The following is a 23,654-nucleotide window of genomic DNA, read 5'->3' as shown; positions in this document are numbered from 1 at the left end:
GTTGAAAATAAAATGAATATCATCATAAACGATGTAAGAGAGCAACGCAATAAGCTCCGTCAATAGTACAGTCTTTAAAAGTTTATGGCGGGGTCCGCTATCACCACGAGGTTGAAGAGAAGATTTATATCATTATAAACGATGTAAGAGAGTAACGCAATGAGCTCCGTCAGTAGCACAATCTTTAAAAGTTCACGGCGGGGTCCGCTATCATCACGAGGTTGAAAATAAAATGTATATCATCATAAACGATGTAAGAGAGTAACGCAATAAGCTCCGTCAATAGTACAGTCTTTAAAAGTTTATGGCGGGGTCCGCTATCACCACGAGGTTGAAAATAAAATGAATATCATAAACGATGTAAGAGAGCAACGCAATAAGCTCCGTCAATAGTACAGTCTTTAAAAGTTTATGGCGGGGTCCGCTATCACCACGAGGTTGAAGAGAAGATTTATATCATTATAAAGGGGGTAAGAGAGTAGCGCAGTGTGCTCTGTCGGTAATACGACCTTTCAAAGTTCACGGCGGCATCCGCTATCACCACGAGGTTGAAAATAAAATGAATATCATCATAAACGATGTAAGAGAGCAACGCAATAAGCTCCGTCAATAGTACAGTCTTTAAAAGTTTATGGCGGGGTCCGCTATCACCACGAGGTTGAAGAGAAGATTTATATCATTATAAACGATGTAAGAGAGTAACGCAATGAGCTCCGTCAGTAGCACGATCTTTAAAAGTTCACGGCGGGGTCCGCTATCACCACGAGGTTGAAAATAAAATGTATATCATCATAAACGATGTAAGAGAGTAACGCAATAAGCTCCGTCAATAGTACAGTCTTTAAAAGTTTATGGCGGGGTCCGATATCACCACGAGGTTGAAGAGAAGATTTATATCATTATAAAGGGGGTAAGAGAGTAGCGCAGTGAGCTCCGTCGGTAATACGACCTTTCAAAGTTCACGGCGGCATCCGCTATCACCACGAGGTTGAAAATAAAATGTATATAATCATAAACGATGTAAGAGAGTAACGCAGTGAGCTCCGTCGGTAATACGACCTTTCAAAGTTCACGGCGGCATCCGCTATCACCATGAGTTGGAAGAGAAGATATCTATCCTCTTAAACATCGCCATAGATAATACCGCGTCTTTCTCCCTGAATAATGCGACCTCTAAATAGCTAGCACCTCAAAAACAATCTTGAAATATGTTCTGAGCGATCACGCACTGTAACCAGATCTACGCCGATTTTTTATTTTCGATTTTTTTCCTTCAAGGGGCATGATCGAAGATCGGCAAGTGATTGCCGATTGTGGTGAAATCGAATGGAATCGGTTGCCGATTGCAAAATCGGTTACAAGCTTAACTTAGATCTTCCTTCTTTTCTCCCTTCTTTCCTCCCTTCTTTCCTCCCTTCATGACCATTCTTTCTTTCTTTCACTGATTCTTTCTTTAAATGCTTTTTTATACTTTTTTTCTTCTTTTTTTCTTTCTGTACTTTGTCTTCCATTCTTTGTTTCTTCACCTCTTTACTCTTTAATTTCCTTCTTTTTTTCTTTCCATTCCTTCTTTACCTTTTTTTACCTGGATGCAGGATCTTCTGTTCCTCTATTTCCAGCTCCTTCCTGGTGATACACAGTGACGTCTAAAGAATTGTATTCCTTTTTTACTTCATTCCTTCCTTCTTTTTCTCTTTCTTTCTTTCTTTCTTTCTTTCTTTCTTTCTTTCTTTCTTTCTTTCTTTCTTTCTTTCTTTCTTTCTTTCTTTCTTTCTTTCTTTCTTTCTTTCTTTCTTTCTTTCTTTCTTTCTTTCTTCCTTCCTTCCTTCCTTCCTTCCTTCCTTCCTTCCTTCCTTCCTTCCTTCCTTCCTTCCTTCCTTCCTTCCTTCCTTCCTTCCTTCCTTCCTTCCTTCCTTCCTTCCTTCCTTCCTTCCTTCCTTCCTTCCTTCCTTCCTTCCTTCCTTCCTTCCTTCCTTCCTTCCTTCCTTCCTTCCTTCCTTCCTTCCTTCCTTCCTTCCTTCCTTCCTTCCTTCCTTCCTTCCTTCCTTCCTTCCTTCCTTCCTTCCTTCCTTCCTTCCTTCCTTCCTTCCTTCCTTCCTTCCCTTTTTTACTTCTTTCTACCTTTCTTTCTTCACTTCTTTCTATACTTCTTTCTTTGTCACAATTTTCTTTCTTTTTTTCTACAGGTATATTTATTTTCTTTCATTCTTTGCTTCTTTCTTTACTTCCTTTTTTTATACTTCCTTCTTTAATTCTTTCTTTACTTGTTTACCCGTTTCTTTCCTTTTTTTACCTTGAAAGTCCAATAATTAAGCAATAACTGGTCATTGATGAAGTGTCATTTTCTGAATAAAAAGTAGTGGATCTAAGATTTTTTGGAAGTGAAGTTTTAAAATTAATTCCCAATAGTTTGAACATTAACAAGCAAATTCATCTTGAAATTTCTTTCTTTAAATAATGAGACAGGGAATACTGCTAAGAAACAACCAAATGATAAGAATTAAATCATTCAGTCTGCCAACAAGTAGATCAATGGAAAATTGTCAAACATTGCTAACCTTATTTCAGCTTATAGGGGTTATTAACCAAGGACAAGGTTATATTGTACATGAGATGAGTGGGTGCAATTATAAATTGACAGCACTCCAAAATGTTTTCATAATTTTCAACATTTAGTGAAAGTCAATCATACAACTGAACCGTTCATCAGTCTCATGACATTAAATCTGCAGAAACTTGCTATGTTACTCTCCAAAGCGTCCGGCAATTTTGTATCACTTGCAGAGTAAGGCATTGCAAGTAAACGAGGGCTGGAAAACTATTTGCCACTGGGAGTACAATTAAAGTGGTAAAAATGTAATAAACATTCTACATGTTTTGACATAACAGCTATCAAAATTTGACTTTTCTTCACGAAATGCTAGGCTAAAAGTTATTTAAGGAACCGCAAGAAATAATTTGCCAATGTTAACACCATGATCTTGGCTTTTATCGGAAAGCAGTTGCACAGTAGTGAAAGGCCAATCACTAAGCCACACTGATCAGTCCAACTATTGTGCACATGCTTACCATGACAAAAGCCAAGATGGCAGCGTAAATATTGATGAGTTTTTTTCTTCTTCTAAACTCAGAGGAGGAAAAAAAAGAAGATGAACAGATCCTAAGATTTTATTATCCAGTTTTCAGTCACTTTTCCCTCATTGGAACATGTACTTAAAGGACCCAGTCCATTAAGATCCTCAGATTACCTGATCAAGGTCAAAGTTCAACTGCTCTAAAAGTCTACTTTTCATGTCTTGTTTAACTTGAGTAGCCTTCATAGATTTCATTGTATTATTATCTTTTTAAGTGCACTGTTTACTCCTTGTATTTTTTTCCTTTTCTAATTAAGTATCAGAGATCACGATCTTCAGGTAAGATGATCGGGGTCAAAGGTTATTCAGGGTCAATGAACCTTGACTATGTTTTGGTGTCAACATTACAACTTTTAAACCAAGGTTATTGTTTTGACTTCTCAAGACATTATTGAAAGTACATGTCCCGTATTGCACATAGTGGCTATCAAGTATCTGCAAATAAATTGAATGTGAAAAATTGATCATTAGTTTGTAATTTCCCCTCGATCATCTTCTCCCGCTTCTTGCTATTCTTTGTTTCCATTCCATCAATAGTCCCATTTTAATTCCTTGCTGTATCATTCTTACACGTTCTCTGATGTGCTCTTTATCAAGTATTAAAAAAAAAAAAAAGAATGTCAGCCTTTATTCTTGTCTCATTATTTCTCTTTTATTTGATGAAAATTACAGCTTTTAAATTCCCTATTTCATTGCAAAGTTTTTTTCCCCTCAAACTCTGATACTATATAAAAATTGATGTACATGTACCTCTCTTTTTAGCTGCACGTTGGGAACAGCAGAAGAAGGCCACTGCAGGGAAGAAGTCTGCAGAAAAGCTGTCTTCATCTCATATGCAAACTTCAAGACAAAATGCCTCTTCAAGCTCAGAAGGATCTCAAGATCAGGAACCAGACATGGCCAAACTAATGGGATTTTCAGGATTTGGTAAGGAAACATCCAAAGTAGTATCATACTGATAGCAGAGTTTTTTACTACAGTAGCTATTCAATTACTGTAGTCATGGTACTTGTACATATAATGCCCGTTTTTGTTTCTTGAAATACCGGTCTAATAGTCACTGTGATATGATACTTGAAATTTATATGGTGAAAGTTCTAACAAAGAAAAAAAGCCTAACTGATAATCAGTATGTACGTTAGCGCAAGGCAATTTACCCTGGGTGCCCACCTAAAATGCCTCGCTGCCCTTAAATTTCTGTATTACTGACAGTACTTCTACTTTTCAAAATATTGTCCTGGCTAGGGTTGTCAATAATTCATAATTATTTGTGTTAGTGATATTATTTAATAACTTTACCTAAGGTCAGTTTTAATTCAATTTGTTACTCTAGAAGCAGGTACTTATGAACAAATACATTTCTGAAGCTATAATAGATATTGTCAGCATATGTGACCAGGCATTGCAAAACCCATAAAAAGTGGTCAACTTTGCTCTCTCTATTCTCAAAAGTAAAATTCTATGAATGTGCATGTACTTTTCTTTGTCATGAGGCTATTCAATAGGGCTATTCAATAGTAGCAAGTTATATACTAGTGGGTTTTATAATTAAATTTTAAAGGAAAGAAATCCCCTCTTTCCAGAGGGATACTTAAATGCAAATCAATTTCTGGCAACTTTTTGTGGCTTTTTATGTGCATGGTCACATATCCTTGCTTTTGGATTATGAAGTCATTCATTAATGCATTCATTCATCCATCCATCCATCCATCCATTCACTCATTCATTTATTCACATATAGCCATAAAATATTATTACTGAAACTACTGATAAAGATGCTCTATGATATTTCATTTTCTTGGTAGGTAAGAAAGCAAGAACATTCGACCTCGACAAAATGTTTGAACAAACTCGAAGAACAGCACAAGAAATCTCTAAGAATAAAAGCAAGGCTGATAGTGGTGACGATGATGATAGTGATGCTGAAGGAGATGACCCCAGGAAACGATTTGTACAGAAAACTGCAAATAAATCGAAGCAAGCTGACAGTGATGGAGATGATGATGATGATGACATGATTGGTAAGATAATTTACTTTATGACCAAATTTTTTTTAATTATATGCTGTGATCGTGGTATTTTTCATTGAAAAAAATTAAAGAACATCTTCACAGTTAATTTGAATCTAACAATGTATGACCTTTTCTCTGATTTCTCTGTTACTTAGATTGACTTTATTAAATCATCTTGTAATCGATAGATAAAAAAATCTGCAGCATTTAAATATCTGTTTTGCTTTCTGTCTCTGATTATCCACCCAATTGACTTTTCATCTAGGTCCACCATTACCTCCAGGGTTTAGCCGACCTTCGACCTCAAACAAAGCCTCCACAGAGAGTGATGATGACGATGATGAGGAATACGAAGAGGATGATGAAGACAACTTGGTGAGACCAATATCTTTGCAGTGAATGTAAAACAGTTGGATCCTTGATAGTTTTTATTCTTGTACATTATGTAGTTGTTGCCATGGTGCCTGTCAAGGAATGGAGAACTTGCAATTAGTGTGGTATAGTGCAACTTGATCTATACCTATGTTTTGTACTTTGTGTTTGGTCTCATCTCACAGGGTATAATCCTGGTTCATCTACAACCAGTTTGTCTGCTATCCATTTGGACTAAATACCATTTAATAGACTTACCACTTTTTTCTATTTTCTAATTAAGCTATACACATTTTGTTTATTTTTCACTTGGTCCAACACTACTAAGGGGGTTTTGCAAGAAATATTTGCAATCAATTGCACATTTACAAGTGAAAAATTTAAATGTAATAAATTTACACTTGTGAAAACAAGAAGCAGATCAGCAGTCAATTGCAAAATTGCAATTAATTGCAAGACTTATGATTGATTTGGGAGCTGAAATTGACTGGTAATTGATTGCAAGATTCTTGCAACACTGTTAGTCTTACGTTTTTATTTAGATGAACTATTTATGAGTCAAATTTTCATATGATAAAAGTGCACTGTGCACCATAAGAATGAGATTAAGTGGAAGTTGGACCTTGTGACATTAGACTGAATGGCAGTCAGACTTTTTTATGGTTATACAAAATGTGTATTAGACCAAATCGATAGTAAATGGGTTTAGTCATGTTGGTGTTAAAGATCTGAGAATTTGACCATCTGCTAGTTTTGGAACCTTGATTCCGTTGTGTCGGTGCAGAAATGCCTTTATGCAATGCCCTTATGCATGTTGCTGAGGGCCTTTTTGCCCACATGTGATGTGCGAAAGTGTGGTGTTGTGGGTGTTTTTGCACTGATACAATGATTTATAAATCTCTTGAAACCTAGACCGAATAAATAATGATGTCCATGACTTTATGATTGGATTATTTCAGAGCATCTAGGTTGTCCAATACAAACTACTTGCAGTTTGCCAACCACACCACAATCAGTTTAAGCATTGAAGTGTTTGCATTTAGAATATAATATTTTTATTTTATGTCTTGTTCTTTTAAAGCCTCCAGAGAAAAAGATTCCTGCAACCCATGAGATAGTGCTGAATCACGGCAATAAATCAGTGAGTATAATTTTTCTCAGTTTTAAGTAATCAGGGGGTGTTTCACAAAGATTTAAGTATGACTTCGAGTCGCACTTTGACGCGTACATGATAAGTAATGCAATGCGCAAACTTAATTTGACTAAATACGTATCTCTCAAATCCCACTGCAGCACTCACATCCTTTGGCAAGATGTTTATCCTCATTTGCCTTACTCTCCACCTAGGTGTAGTAAATGGGTACTTTGTAGAAAGGAATTCCTTGAATGCTCAAGCTTCCTATCAGGGTAGCTGTGCTAAAGTCAGGGTAATAATGCATAGTAAGTACAAACATTGTATTAAGCATGTTGATTATATTATCTACTTGTGTTACGCCCCCTGCTCAGGTATCGGCTGTAGCTCTGGATCCATCAGGTTCTAGGCTTGTGACTGGTGGTTATGACTTTGATGTGCGTTTCTGGGACTTTGCTGCTATGGATCCTTCATTGAACTCCTTCAGGTCTTTCCAACCTTTTGAATGGTAAGCCAGCCTATTGAAAAAAATGGAGTTCTGATGGACGTTCAATTATTATTTGTCATCTAACAAGGGGCCCACTGCATTAACAGTTGCAATCAAACGCAACTCAAAAATCAATTGCAACTTGATTTTTAACACATCAAAAACACTTACTTGGGACTTGCACTTGATTCTTTTTAAAATTGCATTTAAGGACGTTCCACAGTTATGTTTGTGCGCATTATGATCTGCGCATAGTTTACACTGCGCGCTGACGTCACAATGGATGAACAGGTGATTAATTAGCTGCGGGTATGAGCTGATTTTTCTCATCTTCTGCACTTTAACTGCAGATCCGATGTGTTATTTCATGAAGCTAAAAAGTGGAATTATTCCATGGACGATTAAAAAAAATTATCTACAATTTCAAAATACTTTACTCTGCAGTGCTGCCAAGAATCACGGATATTACCCCGAGTTTGAATAAATGGTAGAGTGGTTTTGATTTTTTCTTCACATAGATACAAATTATTCGGCGCATTTTTGGTGTTTTAAAAAGCACATTTGCTCTAATAAAAATGCTGATAGTTTAAAAACAACACATGAACCCCTATTTTTTAATGTTTGTACCTCTTAGGTATACCTTCCTTTACAACTCTGCAAATTTTGGTGAAAATGACATGGATTTTGAATAAAAAATGACATGGATTTTGAATAAAGTGCAGCATTTATTGTACGTTTGTAGTTTGTTACTGAAATTTCACATTTTTGTCTCACCTGCATAGCAGAGTGAGACTATAGGCGCCGCTTTTCCGACGGCGACGGCGGCGACGGCGACGGCGGCGTCAACACCAAATCTTAACCTGAGGTTAAGTTTTTGAAATGACAGCATAACTTAGAAAGTATATGGACCTAGTTCATGAAACTTGGCCATAAGGTTAATCAAGTATTACTGAACATCCTGCCTGAGTTTCATGTCACATGACCAAGGTCAAAGGTCATTTAGGGTCAATGAACTTAGACCATGTTGGGGGAATCAACATCAAAATCTTAACCTAAGGTTAAGTTTTTGAAATGTCATCATAACTTAGAAAATATATGGACCTAGTTCATGAAACTTATACATAAGGTTAATCAAGTATCACTGAACATCCTGCATGAGTTTCACGTCACATGACCAAGGTCAAAGGTCATTTAGGGTCAATGAACTTTGGCCGAATGGGGGTATCTGTTGAATTACCATCATAACTTTGAAAGTTTATGGATCTGATTCATGAAACTTGGACATTATAGTAATCAAGTATTACTGAACATCCTGTGCAAGTTTCAGGTCACATGATCAAGGTCAAAGGTCATTTAGGGTCAATGAACTTTGGCCAAATTGGGGTATTTGTTGAATTACAGCCATAAATTTGAAAGTGTGTTGGTCTAGTTCATAAAACTTGGACATAATAGTAATCAAGTATCACTGAACATCCTGTGCGAGTTTCAGGTCACATGATCAAGGTCAAAGGTCATGTAAGGTCAAAGAACTTTGGCCACGTTGGGGGTATTTGTTGAATTGCCATCATATCTCTATAAGTGTATTGGTCTAGTTCATAAAACGTGGAAATAAGAGTAACCAAGTATCACTGAACATCTTGTGCGAGTTATAGTAGTTTTCAAAATCAGCACTGCTGCTATATTGAATCGCGTGATGCAGGTGAGACGGCCAGAGGCATTCCACTTGTTTAGATTGGGATTTTGTTATCTTTTACGCCATTTTTAAGAACTGGCAGTGCTGTTAAACTTAAAATTGCAAACAAATAGCACTATAAATAGATTCTCCATTCTAACGATACAATTATTAACTCTCTTGCGAAATTTGATGACTTTTTCATGTATTTTGACTGAGTAATAAAGGTTTAAACTCATTGTAGTAATCTTGGGCGGTCTAAAAATGCCAAATTCTTTTGAATGCGCAATTTTTAAGAACATCAATTTAGGTGAACTTTGAAGCTCTATAGCAAAAAATCAAGCACATGGACCTATATTAACTTTTGCATATTTCAAATATTAAGGTTCTAAAGTATCTATGTGCAAAGTTTGGTGAAAATGACATGGATTTCACTTTAACTGTGGAACGTCCTTAAACTGAATTCTTTCTGCAACAGGACCAAGATGTCAGATCTGATAGCTATCTATGGTCTTAATTTGCTTATGAATTACAGTTGCCTGACTGTTACTATGGTAACTGTCAGATGATAACTTGTCAGTGCTGGCAACTTTCATGAAACAGTCCCCAGATCTTGTGGTTACAATAAATGTAAATAAAGCTTTTTTCTGCAGTAATTGGAAGGATTTCATGATTACACATTGATACACAGGGCTGGTCAGGGCTGATGAAAGTTGATGTAAACCTGGAATTATTTTAAGGGAGTTGAAGGCGTTTATGTTTTGTAATCTAAATTAATGTGAACATGTTAGCAGTTCTCCAGTAATTGGTAGAGTCTGATTAAGTTGTAAGTAAAACATACGTAGGTGTCTGTGGTAAGATTTTAGAAACCTCGAATTGTGTGTTTATTGAGAATGACCCATATTCTGAACTATGGTTTTATTGTTGGTTTTTGCTGTTGTCTAAAATTTTGGTTTATCTATGGGGAGCCATATGGGATGCAGATCTCTCTAACTAGTTTTCTTAATAATAAAATCATAGGAAACATCTCAGTAAAAAAAAGAGTTACAAGAAGCAAACACATACTTGACACTCACAGCTTACCATAGTTTTAGTCTAGACTTGACCTAGTCTGCAGGCACAGAATTTTGGTTTTGACAATTTGCATAGTCTGGGGTAATGAGAATAGGTGTGCTACATGTATGTACTATGAATGACACAGACAGAGTTTGGAGTCGAGCCTAAGTTCACGCTTGACATGGTATAACTGGTTAAAGTGTCAAATTTCAGTCTGCGCATGCAGACTAACTTAGACCGTGGATTAAGTTAAACTGGAGTTCAGAATACTAGCCATAGTGGGGTAGTTTGTCTAACACCAAACACTTAGTTACATGTATCAATGTCTATAGACAAGCCTTATTTGGAAGCGTTGTGTACCAGTTCAGATTCTCACCTCGTAGTAAGAGGGTCGTTTGTTCAAATCCCTGTACCTAGCGTCCTTTGGCAAGGCATCAGTCAACACTTTGTCACTCTCCACCCAGGTGTTAAATGGGTACCCGGTAGGATGTGAAAGCCTATGTAGTATGCCTAGTAATTGAATCTTGTTGGAATGCTCCCCAGGGAGTGGAGAGGGTGCATACATGGTGACACGACCTTTGCTCTGGTCTTATTATCTCAGAGGGCATAGGGTGAGAGTTAGCATTGCAATAGAGTTGTTGATTCATAATAATAAAGATAAGGATTAGGGTTTATTTAGACTCGGGAGGTTAAGTTTTAGGTTTGGCGGAACATGCAGACTTTCCACTGGAGAAACTGGAGAAAATTCATGGAACTGCATACATTGTCTTTGCGGGCATGCCAGGGTCTGATGACCAAGATAATAATAATTGCAATGTAAAACAGTTGGTAACAGAATGTAATATACAAATAGCGAATAGGCATGAGTGCGAGATTTCGCATGAGGTGAAAGAAAGATGCTCTATTCAACGAGGCGTGAGCCGAGTTGAATAGAGCGTTTCTTTCTTTCACCGAATGCAAAATCTCGCACCATTGCACGAATAAGAATATTCGCTATTTGTGTTGTACAACGCCTCGGAATTTAGCGAAAATATGAAAAAACAAAGAGTTTATCCCTATAGTAATCTATGAAAAGGGAGCAAAAATACCGAAAGCAGAAAGCAAAATCCCACAAGCGCACAAGACCTTGGGCAGCCTTGCGCATTTAGCCAGCTGGCTTATACGCGTATTGTTCATTTTTACCGAGCGCAATGAATTAAATCGTATTGTGACGTCACCTCCTAAAGCCGTGCAACGGTACATTTTGGATGGTACGTCTTTTGTGCAACGGTACGAATGTTTGACATTCAGCCTCCCATTTGCTCGCGTACAACAAGCTAAGTAGGCGTTGTACAATAAGCGCTATATAACTGTAACTATAATTATCATTTTTTATCCACCTTAGCCATCAGATTCGAACCTTACAGTACAGCATCACGGGAGACAGGATACTCATGGTGGCAGCAAAACCTCAGGCAAAGGTCGTTGACCGGGATGGCTTTGAGGTCATGGAGTGTGTCAAAGGTGACCAGTACATCGTTGACATGGCCAAGACTAAGGTATGCTACCTTTAAAGAATTACAGCCATATTATGATTTTATGTTTAAATTAGCATAATTAATTAATTAGAAATTAATTTGATTAAGTTTGGTACTATTAATTATCCAGTGTGGGGATTATGTCATGAGTGACGTGCGTGCCAGTCTTCATTGCAAATGCATTATCAACGACTGAGATAAGAGGGGGGCAACAAAGGCCCCCCCCCCCCATTGCAATTTTAAAACAGCCCGGGCTATGTAGGTTTTGAATACAACCAATTTCTTTTGGCCAGCTTTTAGGATGACTTACAGTTGCGGGAAAATGAAGTGTTGCAAATTATAACAAGTTTCTTGTGTACCAAATATCCAAGTAATGTATTGATTATTTGTTTGTTAAAGATGTAAAAAAATAATGATATGACAGCTAAATTATGAACAATTAATCTTGTGTCAAGCACTTGAAACAAGGTTACTAATGTTGTAAATTATTTTTCCTTCCTCTTATTAAATTATCACCCAGTGAGCATCAAAGTTTCATTGGAAACCCATTAAAACCTAATGTCTTTACTAATACTATACTATTGTGTATTATTATTTATTGATGTAAGAGTATTTTTTGTTTTTCTTTTCAGGGACATACTGCAATGTTAAACGGAGGCTGCTGGAATCCGAAAGTAAAAGAAGAATTCATCACTTGTGCAAATGATGGGTAAGACAAACGTGCCTATGTTTTGTTTGATTTTCTTTTACATTGATTTCATACAATGCATGTAGGCTACCATGTTTTCACTGTGACACAACATATGCTCCTGCGACATTTGCCCTGGTCTTAATATCTCAGAGGGCATAGGATTTTAATAGAGTTTTTGGTTCAGAGTAAAGTAGAGATTATGATAAGGGTTTATTTACTTTTGGAGGTTAGGTTGTATGCCTGACTTTACATGCATATTTTCCATCGGAGTAATCATCGCCAGAGCAAATGTCATGGAATCTTTTTCACTCCTGTGTAGTATGTCGCCTGGGGGAATGGTGCCATAACGTTCTGCTTAGACAGAGAGTCGGGTAAGGGACAAAGTCTTTTCTGTTTACAAAGCAGAATGTGATGAAAGAAGTATCCTGTTTCTTATTGGTACTTTTAATCATCATTGTATTTACTCTATCAATTCAACCTTCCAGCACGGTGAGGTTATGGGATGTAAATCAGGCGTGGAAGCAGCAGCAGGTCATCAAGTTCAGAGGTCAAGGGGGTCAGAAGACCAATCCGACCTGCTGCGTATACAGCAGAGATGCTAAGCTTATCGGAGCAGGGTGTCAGGATGGCAGTATACAACTCTGGGATATGAAGAGACCTTTGGTAAGACATTTGTTAAATTCTTGTTTGAAGGGGTAATGATAAATAGAAGATCAATCCGACATGCTGCCTATACAGCAGAGATGCTAAGTTTACAAGTGTACAACTCTGGGATATGAAGTACTCATTGGTGAGGCACTTTATGCTTGCTGATTTTATGTTTGAGGGGACAATAATGACCAATGAATATGTAAATATAAGAATGATTGGAAATTGTTGCTATGAGCCTACTGTATCTTGCGTGTAATTGTATCCTAGAATTCCACCCGTAAGTGCCCAAAATGAATGAAAACTGATCAAAAATCCTCACTGGACATAGACAAAAATTTTTTTTTTTTTAAATTAACAGAAATGAATCATGAATATTAGTCTTTCTGATATTTAATTGATGTGGTCATGCTAAAATATTTCAGATTGTTTGATCAGTTACTATGACTTTCATGATCTATACAAGTTCATGAACCCTAGATAGTGTTAAACCTGGCTTCATGTCTAATCATTTTTTTTTGTGACAGGTAAGACCGACCTATCAACAAAAGAACGCTCATGGCATGGGTACGGATACATCCTGCATCACATTCTCATATGATAATCTGATCTTTGTTACAAGAGGTGGTAAGTAGTATAGACAACCGATTAAAGGGTTGTTAAATTCATTCAGGATTTGAAAGTATTTTTTTCTGATATTGATGAAATTTCCAGCATTAAGCTTGTTTGATATTTCTCTATCAATTCAAATCAACATTTTGCTTTAACATTTTGCTTTAACTTCAATTATTAATAATTTAAGTAAATGATGCCTTATACAAATCATATATTGTACCCTGGAAAAGTATGTTCTTGTCTATCGGTACACCATGTATTCTTCCTTGGGCAACTGTTTGTTGTGAAAAGGACCACCCAAACTCGCCCCATTCTCCTGAAGACGACAAGAACACGCTTGTTGAAACGTCGAGTTTGGCTGGTCCTTTTCAGGACCCCAGGACCACCAATTGCCCACAAAAGAATACAATGTGTACCATGAAACCACTACACTCTTCTTCTTCGCCATGGAAACCTTCACAAGTTACATATATTCTTGTCTTTTTATCAAATTCTCTACAGGTGATGACACAATGAAATCCTGGGATCTTAGAAACTTCAAGAGACCGGTTAATGTTGTGACTGGCCTTGAAAGCTTCTATCCAGTGTGAGTTTTAAATCAATTCTTAACACATTTTATGATAATTAAATTTGTTCTGTTCACTCTGCAAAATGCATAATCCTAACAAATACTTTGGACTGGGGTCTAAAAAAAAAAACCTTCAATAATTTTATCAGAAATCTTTATTGTGAAAAGATATTACTGCAACGTTAAATAATGTTATTGTTTTGAGTCACTTGCTCAAACTTGTGATAACCCATCATTGCTCAAAATAATAATATTTTTACCAATCTAACACAAGTATGTTTTTTTATAATGGAATCTATAAATGCATGTTTTTGTTTTACTTTTGTTATTATATGATTTACGATCACAGACAATGAGTGTTATATGTGTGTGATAAATTCATCAAGAACTGTTTGAATGATATAAATTTTAACCCTTATTAAACTGGGGGGTCAAATTGACCCCCCCCTCGACAAATTTCATCACTACGCCGTCGCGCAAAGATTTTTTTATCGCGGCGCTCACTGACTTTTTACTTTCAAGTCTTGCGCATCTTTTGAGACCAAAATTGCGACTCCCGGGGACGCGGTTCTGAAATTACGCAACATTTTGTAAGTGCATGTCAGACCCGAAATTGCTCAAAAACGTGATTCCGTGTACAAAGTCAATGCATATTGTGTTTTTGAACCAAAAATCATAGATGTATGATTATTTTTACTTTTGTTGGTTTGAATGGATATATTTTATGCTATTTATGATCGCAGAAGGGTCCCTGACAAAGTTCATTGGAAAAAACAATAAAAAACAAAGGTTTGAACAAACAAAGAAATACATAAGAATTAAAAAGACAATAAAATACATAAGAAATGAATTATATTTTTGCAATTTTTTTGTAGATATTTGTTAGAAATGTAATAATTGATACTCCAACCAAAAATTAGCATTCTACTAGCTATATAAATTGAGTTAAAGGCAAAAACATACAAAAAAAAAATTGGGGGCAAATTTCATACGCTTATTTGCATAATTAATTAATTAAAAATATAAAGAATTAATTTTGTTTAAATTTTACCATACAGTCTTGTAGTTTACATCAGGCTCTACACGCATGCAAATTTTCGCGGCAACCGCGTGATCAGCGGCCGAGATCTGAGGGGGGGGTCAAATTTACCCCCCCCCCCCCCCCCCCCGTATATACTGGTCTGAAATAGCCCAGTTAAGATAGGGTTAAAGTGTGGTGTTTTGAAACTGTCAATTTCCACATGCTAAATTTCCCCAGCAATGTATTGTATTATTATGCATATGTTCTATTATAAAATGTACTTCTTTTTGTTCACAGAGCTGAATGTTGCTTTAGTCCAGATGATCAGATGATTTTAGCTGGTCAGTCGGTGAGGAGAGAGCAAGAAGGAAAACTAATGTTCTATGACAGACACACCTTCAAGAAAATCACAGAATTAGAATGTGGACAAGGAGTAAGAATTACATTACTTTGCTATCTCAGTTCCAAGGCCATTAGTAATGAATTTTTTTTAAATAAATAAGTTATAAGCTACTTTTAAGATATATTTAAATTGTGGCAATGATTTGTTAATAATCTGTTATTAAATAAAGCTTTATGAAATATGGTTGAAGTCTTGGTTAATATATTGATCAGTCATGTTGTGATGTTAGGGATAGGTTTGAGGATGTGAAAGTCGAAATAAAAAAAAAGTGAAAAGGAAAATTTTTATTGTGTAGTGATATGCATATTCATGTCGAACTGGCCATCCATCGGGTGCATGTTCAAAGAGAATATCATGAAAGTGTGGTTTCATATTTCTAGTGTAGTGTATTTTTGCATTCAACATTTAATTCATATTTGTCCGTTCTCCATATTTTAAAGAATATTCCTTCACTTTTCTCTCAGAATTGGCAAAAATGATCTGAAAGATTCTGCAGAATCATTATGTGATTGATGATTAGATATCGTATGCAGTATAATATTGAATATTAGTCTACTTTACTTAATGAAATCAATTATGTACATTGGGACAACATGATTCAGTACATTCAAACAGCACCACTATCTTGTAATCACAGCACATGATCTTTGTTGATAAATTAACAAACATTGTCTATGATTACAGAGTGTAGTGCGATGTATGTGGCATCCAAAGTTAAATCAGATCATCATTGGCTCTGGCAGTGGACTCGCAAAGGTCTTCTATGATCCCAACAGAAGTCACAGGTATGTGAATACCTTTACATTGTTATTATCTTATGAAACCTTTTAAGATTGATTTGTTCTGATAATGTTACAGGGAAAAATGTATTATCCTCAAAACAAGCAGTATTGGTTTTGTTTTCTCTTCTTATATAATACCAAGGTGCTCTCTTTCAATAGTACAATTCTGATCAGTTTCTCATTTCAGTCGGTTGGCATGAAATTAATGCACCATTGTACTTATAATGTAACAAACTGGTTCCTGTTAAAATCCTATAGGCGAATTCCATAAAATATGTACGTCCGACCCCCTATTTGTGGGACTTTTATTAAATTCTCGGTCTCTGATTTCTTGTTCTTTTGACAGTCTCTAATGCTCTCAAATGACCATGCCTTGGTCAGTTTATGAAGTGAGGTAAAACTCAAGAAAAATGGGGGTCTGACGTACAAAAAGGTTGATTATTTTGTGGAATTACCATATAGGAATTACACAAAGTAGTAGTCAGTGAGTTAAAGGCAAAGCTTGATATTGATGTTACTTTTTAAAATCTGAGCTGTAAGGTCCCACTTGTCACCTGTGTATGTGATATGTTATAAAAACGAAGCACATAAAAAAAATGGCACCCCAAGATCCTTATTTAGTGCTTTAAAAAAGGTGAATTATATAAAGTGATCGGAAACACCATCTTAATATCATCTGATGCAGAGATTTATTGAATAATGATATTTCAGTCACAGACATCTTGAAACCTGCTGTGATTTCATAATTTTTTTTCCTGGCTGTGTTTTCATCCATATGAACAATATTAAATACAACATGAATAAAAGTTCAGGATTTTTTTGAAAAATAAGACCATTGTAATGTTAGCCTTTGCTTTAAGTTAGAGGTAGGGAATATACTGTGTTGCTTAATACACCACATAGTTTTAATTTTGGTAGTTATCTTTAGAATTAATGCTTATGGTAGTTATTTGATATGAAAATAATGTTAAAACATGTGTAAACTGATTGATATATTTGAATATCTCACTGTCTTTACTATTATTACTGCTTTTTGCAGAGGAGCCAAACTATGTATGGTCAAGAAGAGGAGAAAGAGGGTGGAGCCTGACATTGTCAAGAGCGAACACATCGTTGCTCGTAAGTTAAAATGAAACAGGAAAAAGATTTGAAAACAAAGTTTCGGCATTACTCCTATGTGTTTAAGATTGCACGCTCGATCTTTAATGAAAAATCATAAGTCAGAAAAAAAAAATTGTAATGACATATGCAATTTAATAATATAACCAACCTTTCTGTATGTCCGCGCCCAAGTTTTCTGTATTCTTAATTCACTTCATGCACTACTCAAGCCATGATAGGCATTCCACCTTGTCATGAAGCACGAATTAGAGATGATCATTACATTTGAGGAAAGTCCTGCATATTGACATCTTAATCGACAATCATATCACAGGTCTCTAAGCACTCTTTGTTGTGAAATGATCCAGACTAACATTGCTGTTGATGGTCTTGTTGATCAATATTATTTCATTCATTTGAGGTGATTTTGCATCACTTTTTGTTCGGAATTTGATTGGAATCAAGATTTACGATTTTATAATCATTGCTTTACAGGTTTTCTAATCGTCTTCGTTGAGTATCGCTAGATAAAACGAATGTACCACAAATCTAAGACGGTGTTCCACTGTTCGAGTCCAATTTACATAAGAAATATGTTTGTCAGATCCCAGTCTGTTCAATCCATCGATATCAGTAGGTGAATAGAGCCACAACGTGCTCATTTTAGTAAAAAAAAAAGTAGTCCAAAAGGTCAAAAGATGCACGGAGTTGCACACTTTTTAAAATTATGTGTGCGTTTCTGTGCATTGCGCATAGAGTACTTTACGCTTTGGTATGGCCCTGTATATACTGTTAATTGTGTACTTGGAGTACTTTTCCTTTGCCTCAAGGTCATGCATGCAGCAGCGCACAATGAGCTCCATCCAGCGTAAGGATATCGACGGTTCAATCGCACAGAACTCAAGGCAGCTCAGGCTTGGATCTTACCGTACCATGAACACAAACCCAATAGGAAATTTATTTTTTTTACCTCAGGGTTCTGTTCTGATTTAAACTATTATTCTATGTATCTCCCTGTAGCTGTCACGTCGAGGAGGGAGACATTGTAATAGGGAGGAGCCTCAGGAGATTATGGCTTATAAGAAACAGATGTTCTAATGAATAATATTATTCTTTGTATCTCTCTGTAGTTGTCATGTCGAGGAGAGGGAGACATCGTAACAGGGAGGAGCCTCAGGAGATTATGGCTTATAAGAAACAGATGTTCTGATTTAAACAATTATTCTTTGTATCTCCCTGTAGCTGTCATGTCGAGGAGAGGGAGACATTGTGACGGAGGAACCTCAGGAGATTATGGCTTATAAGAAACAGATGTTCTAATTAATGATATTATTCTTATATCTCCCTTCAGCTGTCATGTCAAGAAGAGGGAGACATCGTAACAGGGAGGAGCCTCAGGAGATTATGGCTTATAAGAAGCAGATGAAAGACAGACAAGATCCTGTGAAGTCAAGGAAGCCTGATCTACCCATCAAACAAGGTATGTCCTGGAAAGTCATAGGAGATGTCTCTGCCTGGTTGGCAGAAGGGCTATAGTATTTATGCTTATATCAATTTCCATTCCTGTAGGTCAGGGAAGAGGTCATTAAAGTACAAGTTCACCCGAATAAAACTTTGATTTTGATTAAATGATTTTAAAAATCTAACAAGCATAACACTTATAATAATCGGATGTAAAGTAAAAAAGTTGTGACATTTAGAAGTTTTTGTTAATTTCACAAAGCAGTTATTTGCACATCCTGGTCAGTTTGCAAATAAGGGGATTGATGATGTTACACACTCACTATATCTTTTGTATCTTATTATATGAAATATGAAAAGAAAAAAATTCTTATTGTCTTGTGAAGAAGAGTTTAATTCCTCCCAAAATATGGAATTTACCATTTATTTCAACATTTTATGGTTCAGTCAAGTTGGTCCTTATTGTAAAATCTGTAAAAGTTGTATAATTTGAACAATAAAAAACAAAAGAAATACTGATTGAGGGATACTATCAACTCTCATTTGCATATCACTGAGTTGTGCATGTAACTATTTTGTGAAAAATAAGCGAAATTGTAAAATGTCACAACTTTCTTATTGATTAAATTTTCACCATTTTGCTTGATTGATTTTCTTATATTGATTCAAATAAGAATATTTGTAGGGTGGACTTGACCTTTAACTGTTGCCAGCACTGTACATATGACCTAGCACATGCTTCAGCCAGTACCCTTATACCAGCTACACATGTATTGAAAATTACAGCATATGCACATCTAACGCCTTTCTGCAAGCTCCATGTATTTGATGAAGCCGTTGTTTAAATTACCATGAGTCAATCTAGTTGGTGGTTTGTTGGAAGGGAGCTGGCACCATAAATATGAATTCCCTTTTGCAGCTCATAAATTATATTGTGCATTTTTCTGTATATTGTGTATGTAAACACATTTTATATTATAAATTGAATTACTTTGAATACAGAAATAAAAGCACATAAACAAATCTAAACTCAGGTTTGTGTGTACACTGTACAGGGGTGTGAGAGTTCAGATTTTTATCTGATTTCAGATTTTTTTTGTTTTGATTTTCAGCTTAATTTCAGCTTATTTTTGGCCTTCCTCTGTTCAAAAAGTATGGGAGCTCTTTCTATTTCAGACTTTTTCAACACTCTTCATCTTTTTATTTGTGACCACTCACACCCCTGACTGTAGCATATTAGCATGTGCATAGGGAAGTGATGATTAAGACATGTCAGGTCATTTTAGGTGCTGTCTACATGAATATGTCATTGATATACGTGTATCACACTCATGTTAGGACATAAAACTTCAGGAATTGTAGTCAAACGAAATGCAAGGGGAAAATCTCACAGAAGTGCCACAAATGATGGGTGGTATTTCATGAAGGTGTTCATAATTACAAATGACTTCATGCACGACTGGTGATCTGTTCTTGGCTAAATTATATATCCATATGTAGCCGAATTATACATAAGAACATGTTCCAGTCGTAAAGTTGTGGGTAACTTTTGGAGAGCTCTATAGATTAAGCCAGGTTCGTTGAACTGTCTACAATGTTTCTCTTATTCTCAACCCTCGTCAGGTCAAGGAGGTCGTATCGCGGCTGGAGGTAGCACCCTTTCACGCTACGTTGCCATCAATATCGCCCTCACGAAGAAGGTCGATCCTAACATCAGTGCTCGGGACGCCATCTTGAGACATGCCAAGGATGCGGAGGAGAATCCGTTGTGGATTGCACCAGCCTATAAACAGTGAGTGATATTCAATATAGGTTTCTATTGGTTCGTAGATGTCATGTGACACTCAGCATGAGTGCGTGAAGGAGATGGGAGTCCATTCAGTAAGAGTTGGGCTTGAGTCTGGGCTCGGTCATGCAATCAGACCCATAAATTCAAGTCCAGGACTTGAGACTTGGATGCAGGACTTGTACGCATACTCAGTAGTCTAGGGCTTGAGTCTAGTCCAGGATTCAAGTTATAATGCAATAGTCTGAGTCTCTAGGAGATGGAAAGGGAAAATTCTTTCTTAGTTTGAAATTTGACATAAATACACAAATACACTGTACTGCTTTATCACACTTCGATTTTTTTATCTTTTTTTTTTTTACAGTACTCAGCCCAACCCCATCTTCCATGAATCAGATGAAGAAGAAGAGGAGGAGGAGGGGGGACCCAGCTGGTCCAAGAAGGCAAAACTGGACTCCGCTTCCAAGAAATGACACAACTGATTTCTAGCTAGGACTAGGACGGAGGACAAAACGACAGATACATGTTAACCCTAAGAGTTAGCAGATAAGTTCAGTTAGCTCATTTTATAAATGTCTGCCTTAAGATGTGAAGAAGAACTAAAAGATAAGTGGTTCGAATCCGATCCAGGTGGATGACTTAGGCGAACATTTGTTAACATGTCTTTGCATTGTTTCAGGGTAGGTTACAATGGACAGCACTCTGTCCCACGGATAGGATGTTAAAAGAAAATCCTTTGAAGGAGAAAGTAACTTCCTTATACCATAAGAGTTCTCTTTAATATTCATTTGTATTTAAGGGGATACCCACTGACTAATTAGTTGTTTCGTAGACACAGGTTATGTTGAAAAGTCCCATGGATAGGATGTCAAATTCAGAATCTATGTACTCCCTTTTCTTAGACACAACCCTCTGAAGCATTCCTTTAAATATAGGGGGAAACCCACTGACTTCTCCCACTTGGACAGAGTTTTTGCATGCATCAGGGACTCCTCACATTTACGCAGACGCATAAACATACGCAATCGAACAATATAGTCAAATAGAGATCGAGGTTTCTTTCCAGATAGTGGTGTTCTATTGCACAATGTGCCAGTAAAAAAATGAGAAAAGAAGAGAGATGTAGGGAAAGCAATGAAATTAGAGTCGGTCATCACCTTTTTCCTAGTCAAATTTAAATTAAAAAAAAACTTTTTTAGCCTAATGCTTGAAGTGGGGTTGTTGCAAAAAAGAAAAATCATGGGGGGGTACTGTACTTATTCAATCTTCTGTGTTTAATCGCCTTCCTCCGTAAACAAGAACAACAAATAGAACAAGATGACTTTTAATTATATATACCTCAGCTGCCGTCTTGTGTAAGCTTAGGAAGTTATGTAATGCACAGGTGCACAGAACTATTGTAGTAACTTTCTTAGGTTCAAGTGCTACGTTGTTAGAAGGACTCTGAACCTGTTCGCTAAAATGCCAAAAGCATTGTCAACAACTCTTCGAGGGTTTATGATTGCTTCTCCTTTTATCTTTTACTTGCATGGTGTCTTCTTTTTTGATGATTTCTTTGGAGTTGTAGATGTAAATGTACATGTAGATGCAGATGAATAAGCAGTCTTGTCAAGATCGTTAGGCCGGTCGGGTGCCATGGACTCACTTAGGTCTACATGTATATCCTTCCATTCTCATTATTTTCCCTATCGCTCTTTAAAAAAAAAAGACTGATAATCGGGAAACTACTTTAGACACCATTGCGAATGATGAGTTTTGTAATGTACATATTTTTCATACCCATGCAACAATATACAAATGATGCATGGGTTAGAGTGGGTCAGTAGGAACTGTGTGCACAAGGTAACTTTGGCATGGTTTAACCCACGAGGCGCAGCCGAGTGGGTTTAGCCCATAATGCCAAAGTTACCGCGTGCACACAGTTCCACTGACCCACGAAAGAAACCCATGCATCATCTGTTTTATAGAATGGAAAAATTTTATTGAATAAACCACAAAATTAATGATTTACCGGATGCATGATAATTTCATGCGTCCAGTAAATTCAATTTACTGGACGCATGAAAATATTTACTGGACTTTGATTTTTTTTACTGGACGCATGATTTTTTACCGGATGCATGAAAATTCCAAAATGTAATGCAGACCCTTTGATAACCCTGGAAAACATAAATATGTATGCCTAACTTGATAATATGTTGGCACAAAGGCATCATTATACCCAAAATGCCAGATACAGCTTTGCATTGACAAGATCTATGAGGCAGCCATAGCTGTGTGTGTATGCCCGGGCCGCTCCGGTGGCCAGTGCCTACGGCTGCCTGGGCCCGCACTGGAGATTTGGCTGTGCACAGCCAGCCCAGGGCAGTGCCAGTAGATCTATAAACGTTAGATCGTATGTCTGGACTTCTCAACTAACGAGTATGCAGGCAGTTTTAATCCCTATGAATTACGGTAACGTATTTGTACTTACAGATCATTTTGCATCCTTTATTTGATTCATTCTGCCTTGATCGAAAATTCAAAATTTTGACGTAAACAAGCGTAACAGTACATGCGCGATGACATCACAATGACCTTTTCGGACGATAGCTTGTTTACAGTGGATATCGTTTTGATTATCGGGATATCGTTCATGCAGCCCAGTAAAAATTCTTGCATTGCTCTCAACCAATCAGATTGCAGGGATTTTCCCATCCATTCTATAATTATGATTGATATAAAAATATATGCATGTCCTAACACAGTTGAGTTGTGTACCATATGACATCTTCTTCCTGCCCGTGGCTAAGCTGGCTAGAGTAGTTAGGGCGTTATCTTATTCGCATGCCTTTGAAGTGTCGGCTGAGAATCCTGTTGGTGTCTCCATTCCGCCTTGGACACCGTCAAGTGCTTCTTGACCTATGAAGTCTATCAGAAGCTCCTGCCATGGGAGGAGAAGAGCAGGTTGTGGTGGTCCACATCTTGTTCCTCCCATTAGCTGCTTCTATTACTTGTAAGCTTTTTTAACCGTTGATTTAAGGTTATACAATTTGACCCTTAGTTCTTCCACAGACCGCTGATTCCCGGCAACAAAACTTACTGCCTCTGAGATATTTTTCCATGCCTGCATCTTCATGCCGTGGGTCAATGTTGCACTTATTGGATCACATTGGATCACCCAAACTCCCTTTCCTTGTTATGCATTCTCAGATCA

The 23,654-nt window shown here is 36.8% G+C and overlaps 1 protein-coding gene across 1 annotated transcript; it reads left to right on the top strand.

The window, feature by feature from the left end:
• Nucleotides 1-3,147: 3,147 nt before the first annotated feature.
• LOC129271005 (WD repeat-containing protein 70-like) lies at nucleotides 3,148-21,683 on the top strand. The gene is made up of 16 exons (XM_064107109.1): nucleotides 3,148-4,061; nucleotides 4,940-5,155; nucleotides 5,412-5,521; nucleotides 6,600-6,659; nucleotides 7,025-7,158; nucleotides 11,250-11,403; nucleotides 12,015-12,091; nucleotides 12,559-12,736; nucleotides 13,249-13,348; nucleotides 13,838-13,922; nucleotides 15,223-15,358; nucleotides 16,013-16,113; nucleotides 17,150-17,229; nucleotides 18,563-18,691; nucleotides 20,296-20,464; nucleotides 20,823-21,683. Exons 1-16 carry the CDS (start codon nucleotides 3,968-3,970, stop codon nucleotides 20,929-20,931), a joined length of 1,932 nt encoding a protein of 643 aa, XP_063963179.1. The 5' UTR covers nucleotides 3,148-3,967; the 3' UTR covers nucleotides 20,932-21,683.
• The last annotated feature ends 1,971 nt before the right edge of the window (nucleotides 21,684-23,654 follow it).

This window comes from Lytechinus pictus, chromosome 11 (genome assembly GCF_037042905.1).
Source record: "Lytechinus pictus isolate F3 Inbred chromosome 11, Lp3.0, whole genome shotgun sequence".
NCBI classification, from domain to species: domain Eukaryota; kingdom Metazoa; phylum Echinodermata; class Echinoidea; order Temnopleuroida; family Toxopneustidae; genus Lytechinus; species Lytechinus pictus.
Note: the sequence above shows the minus strand (reverse complement) of the source record. Positions and strands in the feature narration are given on the sequence as shown.

Coding starts and splice junctions, on each gene's coding strand:
- LOC129271005 (XM_064107109.1), top strand. CDS start 3,968: ATGCAAACTTCAAGACAAAATGCCTCTTCAAGCTCAGAAGGATCTCAA. Junction 5,156..5,411: donor TGATGATGATGACATGATTG/GTAAGATAATTT, acceptor CTTTTCATCTAG/GTCCACCATTACCTCCAGGG. Junction 7,159..11,249: donor TCTTTCCAACCTTTTGAATG/GTAAGCCAGCCT, acceptor TATCCACCTTAG/CCATCAGATTCGAACCTTAC.